This window comes from Thunnus thynnus, chromosome 4 (assembly GCF_963924715.1).
Source record: "Thunnus thynnus chromosome 4, fThuThy2.1, whole genome shotgun sequence".
In the NCBI taxonomy this organism is placed as follows: domain Eukaryota; kingdom Metazoa; phylum Chordata; class Actinopteri; order Scombriformes; family Scombridae; genus Thunnus; species Thunnus thynnus.
Genome location: NC_089520.1, coordinates 23,230,760 through 23,248,229, shown reverse-complemented (window position 1 = coordinate 23,248,229; position 17,470 = coordinate 23,230,760). Strand labels below are relative to the sequence as shown.

The following is a 17,470-nucleotide window of genomic DNA, read 5'->3' as shown; positions in this document are numbered from 1 at the left end:
ACTGGTCTCTCTTTATTTGGCAGAATTTGGATGATATATTTAATCTGTGGCCTATATCTAGAAAACAGTTTATTAGATAATTACTGCATTAAGTTATCCACTCTAAAAACCTAAAGTATATCACTAGAATGGAGCATGGAGCCCTTTAATAAGACACAGGCGATCGTTAATGCTGTATGGATTTCCAATTACACCAGATATTAGATTCTAGCTACAAAATTTTACATTCACATATTAAACTTATTTCAGCAATGTTCCTTCTTGTTTGATGGCATTTAAAAGCTCCTAATGATTAAATTGAACATAATATTTAACATGATTATCAAGAGGAGAGTGAAGTGTCTTCCCATAGGTGGAAGCAGAGTTTAGGAGCTGTGGCTTGGCCCCTCCATCCTATTTATACATTGTATTACACAAGACTAGTGTGTAAGCACGGGATGGCCCAGGACATGTCATGATACATCTTTATTCTGTTTGTTCCATGAATTACATAAACATTTCCTTGTTCTCTTTATGCTGTTTTTTTCATCTATGGCTGCATAGTGGAAAACCAACTGTCATAAAGGACAGCCGTATACAAATAAACGTGCCTCAGCTGAGCACGTTGCCAAGTCGACAAAAAACAGAAACCAAAGCATATTGTTGGGAAATGAGGTTCCAGACATTTTTCACATTTTTTTTTCCAGATTTAGCTGGAAAGCTTGACCTACACAACTTCATTATTACTCTACATACTGAAGCATCTCAACAACGTATGTTTTACACCATCAAGGCAAGTTGTATCAACAGATGCCCCTCAGAATCATTAGTAGTATTAGAGTATTTTCAAATCAGTGGCACCATTTTGTGTCTGAGGTGTTTGGAGTTTATTGCAGCAGAACAGATCAATTTCCATTTATCAAACAAAGATGATAAAATTTTTTATACGTTTTATACATTTATTGTTGTTTTTTTCTGTAATTGTGTGACTGACACTACACTGTCATGTGTTTATCAAACCCTATTCATCTCCTTCTCCATGCAGGTTTAAAACCAATTTCTTTGCAGATTCAGCATTGAGATGAAATATCATTCAAGGTATGTACTTGGTTTTAATAAAAAAGTTAGACTGGTCTGCCATCTAGTGGTTGATAGAGGTGCTGCATTTAAATTCCAGATAAGACTACAGTCATCGAGTCAATCAATGTGAACAACAGAGAATATCAGATAATACTTTATTGATATGCATGTGACAGCAGTGCAGGAAACAAGGAAATAGATAAAAAGTAGGAGCAATAAATGCAAACAACATAGGAAGTCCAGTAAATGGAATTCAATCTACCGTACATAATAAACATTACAATACTTAAACTATAAACATGACCTGACTTGTGGGTTGTAAAAAATAAAGTTGCGCAAAATATGTGCAGAGGTAATGGTTCTGGCAGGTGTAGCTGTAGTTATATATGTATGTTATATAGGTAATGCAGTGAATACAAAATATAAATAAAATATGCAGTAGTGTTATCTATACAGCTATATTTCTACAGAGATGTGTGGGTACGTTAAAGGATAGGTTCATAATTTTCGAATGTGTCATAAAACAATAGTCAGGTGCCCATATAAGCATTTAAACAGGTTTCGCCTGCTACAATCATTCCCCACAATCCTCGTTCTGTGCAAAAATGTATTCAAAACTTTATTTAAAGCTAATATGAGCCTTCAGCAGACTGAGTTAGTCAAACCAGGTGGTTAAATTCTCTCTTTGTGTTTTCCTGGAAGGTGTGTTTCCTTGTTGAGCTACAGGGGAGGAATAATAATGCAAAGGAAAAAACCAATGCAAAAAAGACTGCAACTTTGGAAAACATCAACTCAGTCTGCTGATGTCTTATATTTGCTAATTTAGTTAGATAGCTTGGAATACATTTTGCCCCCCCATAAGGGATGTCTCATAGGCTAGTATGAACAGAAGGAATGATTACATTAAGCAAAACTGTATTATTGACTTTAAAAATTGTGATAATATTGTTCCTTTAACGTGTTTTAAGATTTAAATGGAAAAGTAAAACAGAATGAGATTACTGTGACTACTGTGACCTTGAATGATTTCATGGGGAATGAAATTACATTTTATAATCTATCTCTGATAGCCTTCTAGCTGTCCTACAAAAGCTTCTTTTTAAAGATGAATCTTGAGAAAAAAAAAATATTATGAAGTTCTTAGAGTCAGGTTATTTATTCACTGTCAATGGTCCGTCTTTAGGCTAGATAATCCCATACATGATATTGTGCACATCTTCACTTTAAAAGCCACAGTATTCAGATTAATGAAATGTAACCAAACATTAATTCATCTGAATGTTATTCCCCATTAAATCTGCTAATTAACTGCTAATGGAAAATATGACTGATTAAACATCTGATGTCCATTCAAGAAATAGACAGCAGGTGTATTTTTTTCTTTTTCCACTGCCTTGAAAATCCTGCTTTAACCAAGCATACAGTACCAGATGCACTTGTGATTTTTTTTTTTTTTTTTTTTTGCTATAATATTTCTAGGTTGTCAGTTTAATGGTAAGCTTAAAGTCTGTGTGTAAAATGAAAAGAATCGCAAAGTATATAAAATTAGTTTTCCCCAATCTTGGAAAAATGAGCAGTATTGTCTGCTCTGAAACGCTGGAGGTCCACTCAAAGTGCTAAAAGCACGGCCCAACTGAACAGCCTGTGAGTTAACAACGCTCATACCAAACTCCTGTATAAAAATACACAATTTAAAAAAGGCCTTGTTTGTAGGTTTAAGGCAAGAAACATGGATGATAATTTAAAAGGCAACGTAACATTAGGAGTCACTGTTTAATTCGGCACATATTTTGTAGGTAAATTACTTGTTTCAGTAATAATGTAACTTAAATAACTAATTAACAAGAGATCCATCACCAATTATTGTTATGTTAAACTGTCATTTTCTTCAATGGAGTTGCATTTAACCTTACTCCTCTGCTGAAAAGCCCTTCGTGGCTTCATTGTGGCTGTCACCCTTAGAGCAATTGCCTCTCACACCGTTTTTTGGTGAAGTGCTGCCCGGAAAATGCTCTCCCTCTGGTCAGGACCTCCCAGTTGCACAGCTGGTGCTGAAGCAAAAGCTGTGGGTGGTGGCTGGTGGCTGCCACTGCAGGTGCTGTGTCCTTTGACTCTACCTGTCCTCCCAGCTGAACAGCTGGCAGCTCCAGCTGTCAACGAATGCTTCAGCTGGGTTTAAAATAACTCCTTGAACGCTAATGTTGACTGAAAATGGCCCCATTCACCAGTAACAGCGGATTATCTGAAGTGAATTCCAGTTGCCTCTGATGAAAGTTTGTAAAACTAGCCGGTATAAAAATAGTAACTATAAGTAGGTAGTCTAGTGTTTATATAGTGGGGGAAGGGTCATGCTAGTAACTCTATGTCATTGAGCCACCATTTCAGGCCCATCCAAAAAATCCTGAAAACAGAAACGGTGAAACATAGTTTAACACTCTAACTCCACAATGCAGTACTACATAGTTCACAGTCTTTTCACGTTTTCAGCAATTATTTTCTAATATGTATAAATCTCTGATTTTCCTTTACACAGACTTTAAAGACTACATAACTGTGCTTGGAGTGTCATTTACTTTAGTGTACTTGGTGTAAAGCTCCTGTAATTAATACACATTTGCAGGGGGTAAGGTCATCTATTTCATATTTTTCACTGTGAATTTAGGATTTTTAGCAACATGGGTGTTGTTTATATTCTATGATTAAAAATGTACACATGCTGTGTATTTTATATGCTGATTCCAGTATTTTTTAAATCAATGTAATTTTTTACTTTCATGCCAACAAAAATAATAAAGAAATAAAATGAAATAAAAACCCCAAAATTATACCGTATAATGGATTCTGTTTGGTGTCTGAGTGGGTGATGGGAGGGAGGACTTGGACTTATGTCCTTAGTATTTCTAAAATTGTGGTGATGGCCTGCTGAAGATGCAAAAAGTACAGTGGATCAACTATTTTATATCTGTTTCCATGTATGGTCTGAGGCAGATTTTTGTTCCACTGACTAAAGGAGAGCCTCCACTCTCTGGACTGTCAGCAGTAAAGCCACAAAACTGAAGAAAAAATGAAACTGAATAGTAAAGCCAGTATATGAAAGTCACTGGATTCATTCAGTTTTAATGAGGGAAAAGCATGCTGCAAAACACTGTAACCTTCTAACCTTGAGGTATACCTCATAGGACTCTGGTTAGAGATTACTGAGTCTATTTTTGTCCCTATCTCTTTTACTATCAAAACAGTACAAGTGGATCTCTTCAGAAAAGCAGGGGGTTAGTCTGCTTTTTAAGTCACCCATTTGGGGAGTAGAATTTCCTAGTTATAAGGCCTGTAGAGCTGATATTAAGACCAACTTGCAAAAAATGAATAACAAGAAATAGAAAAACGAATATACTGAAAGTACAATAAAAGTAATCAGATCATAATGACCTTTCTTTTGTCTCGTGTGCCCTGAGTTTGTGCTTCATGATCCAGTCTGTCTGTTACGCAAATCCTCTGTCGTACTTCTGGTCGTGTCTAGATGGTAACCCTAGATTTAGGATACTCTTGCACATGCGCACTTGATTCAGCATTACAGCACATGACTCTGCACTCGCTTGCAATGAGTGACGTTAAGATCAAAAAGTGGCTGATGGTATGCCGCTAGTGGTTCAGTGGCATATGCTGATCCCGCTTGTGTTCATGGCTTATGCCGCAGGATCAAGAGTGGTAACGTTATGTCAGTAGACAATGGCATATGCCACTGGATTTACAGTAATTAACACTAAAACTACATCAAGTGTAATCAGTATATACACACATTGTCATTTCAAACTATTCGAAGATAGATCATAGTAAGAAAATACCCTGACGTCTGTGCCAATCATATCTATTCCGGAAAACGGTTTATGCCGCGATGATAGCAACCGGTTAATCATTCAGTATGTCTGGTTAATGTTCCAAGACGTGGAGTTTTACATGATGTAATGTGTGATCATGTTCCACTAATAAATCAAACATGCCAAAAACAATACACATATTATTTGGTTAGTTCTGTTATGAACTTGTCAGACTGGCTATGGTGGCTTGGCTAACATTAACCATATTAGCTAAGGCTAGCTCTAATATTAGCCTCGGGTACATCAAGGATATATGAAATTACTTTACTGTCATTTCAAAAGCATTGCACATACTCTAACAATGGTGTGAGTCTGACTGTGGCCTACCACTTTCAAGTGGCACCTGACGTTAGGAAATGGTATGTGCCGGTGGAACATGAGCGGCATACCACTCTAGGGTTTGTGAAATGCCGGCATATGTCGCTGAACCACTAGTGGCATACCATCAGTATGGAATGCAGTAGGGACCAGTACGTCTAGTTTGGCCTTCACATTAATATCTCAAATTTGTACTTCTTAAGATGACAGAAAATACCCTGTTAACAAGTCCATTTTGAATGTCTTAAGATGTTTGGACCATTAAGGCTTCCATGCTATTGGTTAGCGTCAATATACCCACCTCTTTTTGACAAAGGGGCTGTGTTGGGCTGTATGTATGCCTACGTTATGGTCATGTGGCCTTTTGCTAGTGGGTACGTTTGGGCTTCGTACCTATCACGTGTCTTATACATTGACTGTAAAAAAATAATAGATGTAGCCACCGCGATGTCATCCATTGGTTTGTGGAATCTCGTTTTGAAGCCTTGAGTTTTGACTGTCACCATATTGGATTTTTGGAGCCAGAAATGACCATATTTGGATGAGAACATTATCGCTGTATCGCTTATCACAATATAGCCCACTCTAAAGCATACCCCTGCTTTATCATCTATTTTACTCTAAATGGAACTATAGTTTACAAAATGAACATCATGCTGTATTGAAGAAACTAGTGATTGAGACCATAACCTCATTAGGAAAGTGTTTACTGAGGTAATAAATCAAACACTATAAAATTCGCAAACTGGACAGCGGAGATTACTACATCACCACCAGGGCCCAGTTTGAGATGCTCCAGCAGTTAGTGCAGATTATCACAGATTATATAATCAGACTTCTTTTTGGAGCCAGTGGAGTCGCCCCCTGCTGGCCATTAGGGAGAATGCAGGTTTAAGTCACTTCCGCATAGGCTTCACTTATCAGACCCAGATCTAACCGCCTGGTCTTCATGGGTGTATAAAGAGAACTGGATACAGTGCTGGAGGTGGGGCCCTGTTCATTCCTATGGAAGTTGTTCAGTGGCGCATGAAGCCAAAAAAGCTACTTCACGCTGTAAAGAAATGCCCAGATGAAAACATACTGCACATGCTCTATGGGCCCAATGTGTCCATGGAGCATGTTCAGTAGAGACCTCCGCCAGCCGAGACGGATAAATTCCGGTTTAGCCCATGGATGTATAAAGAGAACTGGATACAGGAAGAGCGCCAGGCTTTGAAGCCAATTTGACCTTGGAGCCAAACCATGTAATTACAACATCACGTGATGCACACTGGCCCAAAAAGACTTTTTCCCATAGACTTACATTGTGAAAGAGACGTCTGTAAATCAGCGGATAATTTTTTCTGAGCGTCACAACCCCAGCGAAATGACTTGTCTTACTATCAGAATTAAATCTGTTTGGTCCGATCACATTTCAAAAGCCTAGAAGAGCCTCATGATTGAATTGTTTTATCCCCATTCAAGTTAGCCGGAGGGCTAAACCGGAAGTAGCCGACTCGGCCAGCGAAAGTCACTAGTGCGCATGCTCTATGGGCCGCACAATGCGGAAGATCCGGGTGCTTTCATACCAGGAAGTCGATTTTTTTTGGCTTCATGTGCCATTGAGCAACTTTCATAAGAATGAGCGGGGCCCCGCCTCCGACGCTGTATCCAGTTCTCTTTATACATCCATGGTTTAGCCCTCCGGCTAACTTGATTGGGGATAAAACGATTCAATCGTGCGGCTTTTCTGGACTTTTGAAATGGATCAAATTCTGATAGTGAAACGAATCATTTTGTGGGGGTTGTGACACTCAGAAAACTTTATCCGCTGATTTACAGACGTCTCTTTCACAATGTAAGACTATGGGGAAAAGTCTTTTTGGGCCAAATAGCATCACGTGACGTTGTATTTACATGGTTCAGTTACTATGTCAAATTGGCTTCAAAGCCCCTGCTCTTCCTGGGGGCTCGTTGGTCTTATATGCATCTGTGATTTAGTATTTGGGACAGGGTGAATCAATCGGTCAGACAGATATGCATTTAGGGTTTAATAATGTAGTTTGTAAATTAATGATTAATGGTCGCCTCTGCATCATTAAAGATTGATTTTGAATGGAAAAAATATTATATATAAAATATTATATATATACAGTATATTCACTTTATTTTGTATCTTTACAGATATCCCCATTCATATAAGATGTAGGCTTGCGCTGTTCTTAAATTGGCACTTAACATCCAGATAAGAGAATATCAATAAAGCCACTGAAGACCAGCACAATCACTGTTCGTTTTCATTTTTTGTACAGGTGGGTGGGTGGCTTTGTTACACTGTTTGAGATAACTGTAATATTATGTGATGTTAACTATATACTAGTGGACACAACCGTCACTAATGCTAACATAGCTCCTATTTTTCTAGTTTTGACAATCTAACCTGTGACAAAACATTAGTTAAGGTTTTATGGACTTTGACTGTTGGTAGTTGCTGTTGATTTCGTTTAAATATGCCAAATTGTAATTTTATGAACTATTGTTAAACTAAACTAAACTAGCTAATATATGCTAACGTCAACTGTTAAACACACATATGGGCTAGTGGCATATAAATAGAGTGCAGAATAATTGTAAATACAGATAAGATACATTGTGTTTAGCACAGAATGTATGATTTTAGTGGTTAGTAAACCTATAGAAAATAATTAATTTGTTATACGTAACCCTGAATTTATTGTAATTTGGATTCATTTATTGTTTTCTATAGAAATATACTAGTCATAAGAACTGCAATTCAGTGAATGAATTTTAATACCTTTTGATATCTTAGGTGTTTTAAACAGAAAAACTGTGATTCCTAAAAGTCTTTTCATGACAGGACAAAAGTTAAATTAGTCACAATGTAAATATCGGCTGCACTAAAAATGTCATTATTGATCAGAATCTTAACCAATTTACTTCGAAATCAATGGCTTGCCTTCCCCCCAAATCTACTCAACATTCAACGGGTTGCCATTTGTACTCTAGTACTGTCATCTAGTGGGCGAAAACGTCACATGATATTGTATACAAGTATGATATTGTATATATTGTTTGTATTGTATACAAGCTACATTCTTCTCAATAAGTATCCAGCAGCCTACAAAAATCCAGATGTTAATACTGTTACCGTAAATCAATATAATTACTTAACCGCAGTTCATACAAGGTAGGTTGAGTGGGGAATTGTTTTCTCTCTTGCAATGATTTTGGGATTTCCCCTCAGAAACTGATGAATTGGTAGCACTCAATTTTAAACACCTTAAAACGTATAAAACGGACGTGTTAACAAGGTATTTTCTGTCGCCTAAAGACTTACAAATTTGTCATATTAATGCGAACGCCGAACCAGACGTGTTGATCCTCATGAGTTGCCGTACAAATCAAGGGTTGGGGTTACCATGAAGACATCACTTCTCCTTTAAGCGCTGAAAAAAATTCCGAGCATGACGTCAGCAGTAAAACCTGCTCTGGCTGGGTGTCTATCGGAAAGTGAACTGTGTTTGGCGTGCTAGGCTACTGGTATCGGACTTTTTTTTCCCTCCTCTGTTGTCTTGTCTTTCGTTGAGTGTTTTTTGTCGTTTTTTTCCCAAACTTCTCTCGCGAGGTTTTAGGTTTTAGCGATTAGAAAAGACACAACCCTGTAACCGATTTATGGGATGTTTTAAAGTTACTGAAGTGCTCTCTTTGAGGAACCGGTGGACGGCGGACACCACCGGAGATGGATAAGCTAACCGATAGCTGAGTTATTAGCCGAAAATCACAGGTCAAGAATAGGATCGAGCTAGCATGCTAACAGCTAGCTAAGTTCGCATTTTATCAGCTAACCAAGTGACTTTGTTAACCTGTAACGTCAGATAAGGGCCACCGCCGGTTTTTCCTCGGGCCTGGTTGCTACATGGTGAACAGTTTGTCAAAGGCCAGCTAACCCAGGAAGAGGACTCAATCTGTATTAACTTATAAGGGAAAAGGACAGAGGAGTATTGTTGAGGGGTTGTTCATTTCTCAGCCCAGACCAACAACATGTCCAACGCACAGAACCAGCCGCTGTTTCCCAACCCGGCAGGGCAGCAGAACCCCACCGGCCAGTTCCTCCCCTTCAACACCAGACCCAACTTACAGATCAAGAAAAACGCCATCACGGACGACTACAAGGTGACCAGCCAGGTGTTGGGGCTGGGTATCAATGGCAAGGTGCTCGAAATCTTTCAGAAGAAGACTGGAGATAAGTATGCACTGAAGGTAAGTTAATGTTTTGGCAGATGAACTGGGCAGAAATCAGGAATGTTAACGTCAGTGCAGCACTGAGGCACAGCCAGGAAAAATCCGTTTTTTTCCTGAATAAAAAATGGGGCCCCTTGTTTTTAAATGATGAAACTGAACTGAATGTTTTTGTGGCTCCCCTCCAGCTGAGGGTTCTGGAGCTGTCACCACTTGCAATGGTGGTGGGGAAAGTCCAAACCATCTCAGCTCAGCTCACCAATTTGAGGCTCTCACAAATATGAATTGAATGAATAGAGCTGAGACAGTCAGTTAATTAATAGAAAATTAATCAGCAACAGTTTTGACAACTGATTTATCTTTTAAGTCATTTTAAAAGTCATGGTTTCTATCATCTTATATGTGAGTATTTGCTTGTTTTCTTGCTCATTATTTACATAAAACAAGTCACTTCTTTGTTATGATTTATTGCCTTGTGAGGGTCATGGTGGTGACCCTTGGCATTTTAAATGTTTATCATCACTGGCTGTGATTATACTTGTTCTGAAAAACTACAAGATGTTCACTGATCAGGCAGTTGATGATTTAATGGGAATTCCTCATGTTTTGAGTTGAGACGTACACCTCCACCTCAGCTGTGATACGCCGCTTCTTGTCTCAGGTGCCACAGAGTGTTGTAAACAGTAAAGATGTTGACACGGTTTCTCAATTGGCTAAAATGTTTTTTGCATTTCGTACTGTAACTGTTTTGCATATCACCCACATTCACCAACTATCACTATTACACGATAAAACCGATAGGCAAATATCAGCCGATAGTATTGTCTCTCTGTTTGTTGTCTGGATTTAAAGTTTGGAACGCTCATGTAACCTGTAAATTAGAAAATGCTAAAGCTAGGCTGTAATTTGACGCTGCTGAATCAGGAACTACCTGTGGAGATCACTTTTTGTATCGGTCAATGATTGATAAAGGACAAACTTCACAACAGCTATCCACACAAAGGTGACTGAAACATGAGCCAGTGAAGCCATGTGTTACTGTAGTCTAATTCATTTTCTTTATCATTATAAAAAGTACCATAGTGTGAAGGTTGTTCAAAATTCTATTACTGAAAATCTTCCACAAGTGAATCAGAGTCTGGAAACATCCTGTGTGGTGGTTCAAACTGAAACTCAGTTTAAATAACCAGGTCACAGCTTCCTGCACTCAAGTGTGTACGTTTATTAAACGTAAACACACACGCTTTTATTCAAGCCTGTCTGGTTTCAGGTTGTGTTGTATGTTGTTGAGCCATAAGATTATTTCTTGCCAAGCCAAGTATAAATCTCTCCACTAAAGGAAGGCATCTCTGTTTGTCTGTGTGTATGTATATATGTCCTTTACATATCTCGCAGCCGATCTACTTTACACTTGGCGGGTGCATTGAAGTGCAGTGTCGAATTTGGTGCAATTTGGACGTGTGATACAATCAATATTAATAAACTTTGAATAAACAAGTTATCAGCGAGCCGCTCTGCAGCAGCGAAGTGGAGTGTGAAAGATCAGAGCTGTACAGCCCTGCCATCAGAGAGATGAGGGGAGGACATCTCTCTCCGTTTGATAGCGTTAAAAGTTAGGGGTTTGTTGTTGGCTTCCCGACTCATTATGAAAAAGATGAGAAAAGATGAGAGAGAGGGTGAGCGAGTGACAGAGAGACAACGCTGGTGAGGAGAGACAGCGGTGGAAAGCTTTCTCTGAGAGAGAGAGAGAGAAAGCCCATGAATGACAGACAGGAATGACAGGCGGTTATGTTCTAAAACACAAATAAACAACCATTAAACACTCAACAGATGATTTACTGTCGAGAAAGACGCTCTTAGTTTCTGTTTCATTTTCCTCCTCTGCATTTCTACGTTTCCTTCATTCATTACATTCAACTAATGCAGCAGTAAATACAAACGAACAACAGGACAAATCTGTGTCATTTTTTCCTCATGTGTGAATGCTGTGTTTCAAACACGGCAGCAAGAGAGAGACTACTAGACTACTACGTCCTCCTACAATGTAAAACATTCAATGAAATGAGGACCGTTTACTTTAACAAGTTCAACTTTGTAATTTTAGATTTCAAAGAGCTTAAAGACCTCTCAAAATTAAAAATACTCCCAGGAAAAGGAGACGGGGCATATCTTTCTGCTCAGTATGTATCAACATGCCACAACCTGAGGGTCAGTGAATGACCTAGACACACACACAGCACATGCATGCATTCACACACGCACATACACGTACACACAGATACACAAATACAGGCACAGTAGATACTGTGTATATATAATTAATATAAATATTAACATTGTTCTCAACGCTTTCCTGCCAATAAAGCCCAGAGAGAGGGATCGGTGGAAAGCTCTCTCTAAAACAGAAAGCTTGTGAATGAGATAAATGACTGACCAATCAGCGGTCTGCAGTGTTTCACATCACCTTTTAGTATCAGCTCAGCTCGAGAAAAGTTTTTTCACATGGCGTGCTCTAAAAAAATGAAACGCAGACATTGAAAACAGAGCTTTTAATCAAAAATGGACAGACTCTAAGGCTACTTCCCACGGGCAGTTCAAAACCAGTTTGTAAGCACAAATATAAATATAAACACAAATCTTTTGAGCAAATATACCAACTCAAATGATCCCAACTGAAGCCACAGAAAATAAACAATCTAAGAGCCCAATATGCTCGATCCACTTTGAGGATGCACATTTTTTCAAAAGATCTGTTATGTACTTTATTTTTAAATGCAGCCCTCATTATACTTGAAATGAGAAAAGATTCACTATTACAGTATTTACCATATGTGTACAATAGTGTTTCTTTCTGTCATGTTGTTGATGTAAACACTCATTCACACCTCACATCAACAGTATTAATTTTTCTACGCGTTGAGGCAGCAACACTGAGGCCAAACAATCAGCCCGTGCCGAACAGGCACGTTTTGAACGGGCACTGCACTAGCATTATTAAACAAAGAGAGTTGCGTTCCTCTCCATGAAATTGTTGCGCCCTTATCAAATCTTCTGCTATTCCTTGAACTTTGTGAGACACCATTAATGCTTTAGTCTGTAGAAAGTTGCAGTTACTGAAGGTGTTTGTATCCAGTGTAAGATCAAGTCATAATTTCAGATAAACATGGACTTTGTCACTCCTTCATTCACTCACTCATTCCCTGTGTAATAGACACTCAACAGTGAGCAATAAATTGAGGACTTGTTGTCATTTTGTGTCATCACTGACAGGTTTAGAGTCAGTGATGACACAAAGTGTACGTGCCACAGACACTACTTTTTGTTTTCGCTCCATTGTGAAATCTGTGAGGGCACTATATAGTGGATAAATTCACACAAACATAATTAAAACACTAAAATAAAATGGTGGGCAATAAACATAGTGCGCTATATAGAAAATATCGAGTGATTTTTTTTTTTCAGACAGCATGCAAAGAAAAAACAAAGGTAATCTCCACACTAGATATTGTAAACTTTCAAAAATTTAACAATGCAACATTTTGACCTTCAAGGTCTTCATCAGGCAAGCAATGAAACATCCAAACATGTCTGTTTAAATCCTTTTCAGATATCAAAAAACCTAAGATTGTGCTGCTATTCAGCCCAGCTCAAACGTCTGGACTATTCAGGGCTACTATACAACCAGTAGTTTCCTTGCTTTCCCACAGGAAAGGTTTGCACTTTACAAAGGGACAAAGATTTGTCACACCTGTTTCATAATTGTATTTACACTGAGCCATCACTGTGGGTGACATGACTAATTCCCCAGACTGGCACAGTGATCTGGATCAAACATGCGTCAGGGGCACATCTGAATATGTCAATGAGTTAGTCAACTCTCTGTCATGACCAATCCAGGTCATGATCATTAAATGATAATGAAAGTTAACCCTCAAATTGCCAAAAAAGAGCGGGAAAAAGAAAAAAGAAAGAAAGGAGAGAGAAATAGAAAAAACTACTTTCTTACTGTTTTTTTGTTTGTTTTTGTTTTTTTATAGCAAGTTGCTTCTCACTCTATTGATGTAAGGTGCCTTGCATCCAGTTGAGTGGAGCCCACGTCATGAAAGCAAAAGCTAAACTGTCACTCACTGCTTGTTTGCGTGTATGTGCTCATCAGCCACATGAGTAGGCAGGATAGGTAATGAGGCCACAGATTTGCAGGGTTTGCCAACTTCACTATAAGTAGGTTTCTGCTTCTTTCCGGCAAACAAAATAGACACATGGTTTTTTGTTATTGTGAGCTGATTTTCATGCTGATTTATTGATGTGAAATCTTATTTTAGAACTCGTTCGTCTTGCCAATCTGGTCTATGTTGTCAGTCATGCCTCTGAAAAGTATAATATGTAACTTTCCAGTATTATAATGTCTAAAAACAACTGGACCTATGTTATATATTTTGTTTAGTTGTGTACTTATATTATCCACAATGTTTCCAATCACATGAAAACTGCTTTATTCAGTGTTTTTACCAGTTTTAATCACCGGGTCTGTTTGTTTGGAGAGGAGGAGATCTCTGTGGATAATAGGCTCCTATAGGAAATTGGCTCCTGGTAAAAACCTTGTGAACAATGAACACTGAAGGAATCCTAACCTAAAAATAGGGCTGAACAATTAATCGAAATTTTATCGAAATTGTAATATGGCCTACTGCAATTTTCAAAGCGCAGGAGGCACAATATTTGTTGAATGCGAAATGTGTGTCAAAATACCATTTTAAATTAAATATTGTTGTGCTGCAGGGATGTCCTGGCCTACACATCATATTCTACAGACTTAAGAAAACATCTTTGTGTGGTATAGATCTCTGCAAAAATCACACCATTATCATTTTAATATGTTTTTCAATGAAAAATATGAACATTTGCGCACCATTTGGTAAAACATCAATCCTGTGTGAGGAACAATGGGCTGTAAGTGAGTTCCTTTTCTAATATCAGAGCTGGAGATAGTCCCTGTGTAAAGTACACTTTTAACAATAGATACAAAAAACCTAAATGTTCATTGGTCTTGGCCTGTAATATGCCAACCTCATGGTGTTGTAAGACACGCTGTAGCCAAATAGACTGACGCCATGCTGAATGAACTAATGTCCTTGTTGTTCCCTTGAACTGACTGCAGTTGACTCAGCCTCATGTCATTTATTGTATTCATTAGGTTTGTGGTAGATGCCAGGAATAGGAATCTGCCTGCCTGGCCCAAGGTGACATTACCTTGTAGAACTTTTACCTGTCTGGAGCCAACTTTTGTTCAAAAGACAGGTGCAGCTGAATAATCTGTTACTTTGTGTGTGTTTCTGTGGGAAAGACTGTAGCAGAGAAATGGAGAGACTTTCAAGTCTTACAATTCCTGTGTAAGTGTTTATATGTATATATGTTTATATATACGTTTTACTACCTGAATGCATTTTGCTTAATATAACCTGTCGCATGGAATCAATAGCTATTACTTTGTTGCTTTTGTCAGAGGCAAAGCTATGTGTCCTTCTGGGTTGATTGGTCTGGCTTTAATGTGTTCTGTCACACACACTCTCAAAGGGTGTGAAGCATCTGCAGGTATCGTCTTACAGTCACTACATTTATATGCACACAAGAAACCAGGTTATTTGGAGCAATAAGGTTAAGGCCACATTCTGAACGAAAATAGCGATGTTAAAAAAAAACAAAAAAAACAAAGGCCTGTGTTGGTGAGGGCTTGTTGCTACAGGCGACAAGTAAAGAAAAGTAAATAACTTCACGAAGTTCAGTTTGAGTGATATATTCATTAATGTGTGAGCTTCCTAAATGCCAAAACTTAGCACGAACTTTGATCATTTTTGTCTGCGTGGTAAATTATGCTGTTCATGTTACAACGTATTCTACCTCGAATTGGCACCTGAATACAACACACAAGTGTGGCAAAATTTGAGCAGCGTATGTGGTTTATGAGACAGCACTGCCTTTTTTTTTTTTTTTTTGTGGCAACCATCAGCATTGGGACATCCCAGTATGCCAACACAGCGACTTTATTGAAATAAACAAGGCTGGAATTTTTGATGTTAAGCAACTGTCGGCCTGAACATGGCCAAAGGCATGAACTTGGAGAATACATTGGGTTGTTTAGTTGTCTAGATTTTTGGGTTCAGGGCAGGGTGATTTATTATAATTCATTAAATTAAAATTCTCTATCTCTTGCTCTCAGAGTGTATACGTAGCGTTAGCCTGCTAAGGTGTTGGTGGAATAAAGAAAAACATGGTAAAGGTGAGCTTCTCTTTTTCATCGCAGAAACATGTTGGTTGGTGACTGTGCATGTACGTTGATCCAATATCAGGGAAAAAACAAAATTGAGCTTGATATCGACGAACAAGTGAAACAGATGATTTATTATTATGAAATGGTATAGTGTTGTGTGTTGGTAGTTGGCTGCAATTTAGTTACTTACACTAAACAAGTATCGCATGACAAATGGCCATTATAATTTATTGCATATATATCTCCAAAAAAAAAGAATAATGACTATAAAGACTATTGATCCATTGAACTCTAAATAAAATGACTGCAGGCAAGCAGAGTGCTTTTTACTTTACACATGTATGAACTGTATGAACAGTCTGCTGTTCAGATTTAGAAACTTTGACTTATCTATTTCACTGTTATTTTTAAATTTTTCAATTTAATTATTTTCGATTAAATAAACCAATTTCCTTTCATTCCTTACCTCAATTAAGGAAACAGTTTTTTTTTTCTTCTTTTTAAAGATTTTTTGGGTGTTTTTTTTGCCTTAAGTTGACAGTCAGTAGAGAGAGACAGGGAACACTAGCTGTCTGGTTGCCATAGCGCCATGAACCTTTTCCTATGTTTCACAGTTCCGTCTAGCAGCATGAGCAGCACCAACAATATCCTTCCTCTTTCGCCTCAGCTTGTTGAATGATGTGATGTAAGTCTTTCTGGTTGGGTTATTATCAGGCTGATATCGTGTAGTCTGAACCCTGCATTAGCCATTAGGCTTCCAGGCACCCCTGTGTTTCTTGTTTACATGATGTGGAAGATCAACTTTTTGCCATAAGCTGACATCAACCAGGGTACTGTACATGTAAACACATTCAACGGCCTACAAACCTACAAGCAAACTCATGTTGAAGTGATGGCCTACAAAATGTTTTAAAAAAAAATCTAGTCTTGGTAAACAGTAGGATTCACCACTGACCCCTTAAGTGTAGTTTTACATCATCTGGAAAGGAACACAGTGATGATTACTAAATATTTTATATCACATTTCGTGAGTCATTTAAAGTTACACTTCCTGAAACTTGGAAAGATGTGGAAGTGACTGCAGTGAAGTAAACACACCTGTCAAAAGGTGGTTGAGAAAAGAGGAACTGGAACCACTGGCCAGTTCCAGTTGGGTCTTTTTCTCATTTATGGGGTGTGGATTTCTGAAATTTCCTCTTTGACCACTGTGGAACAGAAGAATCCTGCTGAATTCAGCATTCACACTTTCAGCATCTCTGATTAAAGGTTAACACAGAGATACAGAGGAAGAGCTAGGCCCATGCTTCAATCATGAGATGGTGAGAGAAAGGAAGGAAAAGGAGGGAGGGGGAGGGAGAGGAAGGAAGAGGTTCTCTTGAAGTTATTTCTCTACTCCTGGCAGACTCCACCCTCATGAGAGCTTCATCTCTAAGAAGTCTTGTTTATTGCTGGAAAAGAACCTTCTCTTTATTCCACTATGTTACTGATTAGCTACATAAACAAGAACAAGATTCTTTTTATCTGCAATCGCCCGCTTTAAAAAATCATTTATCAGTCATTGTCCCCTGTAATGGAAAATTAGTTTTTGTATCAGCGCACCAATTTTAAAGTAAAACATTTTCATTTCTGTAGACAGGACAATATTGTCTATAGCTGTGGCAATAATATATAATTATTTGACTATCCGACAAGCAGTTCTGATTGAGTATAC

At 38.2% G+C, this 17,470-nt stretch overlaps 1 protein-coding gene across 1 annotated transcript in view; it reads left to right on the top strand.

The window, feature by feature from the left end:
* The first annotated feature begins 8,692 nt into the window (after positions 1-8,692).
* Positions 8,693-17,470, top strand: part of mapkapk2a (MAPK activated protein kinase 2a) — a 32,399-nt gene continuing 23,621 nt past the window's right edge. Inside the window, exon 1 of the mRNA XM_067587717.1 lies at positions 8,693-9,512. Within this exon, the coding sequence (XP_067443818.1) occupies positions 9,294-9,512 (219 nt within the window). The 5' untranslated portion in view covers positions 8,693-9,293. The remainder of the gene's footprint in view (positions 9,513-17,470) is intronic.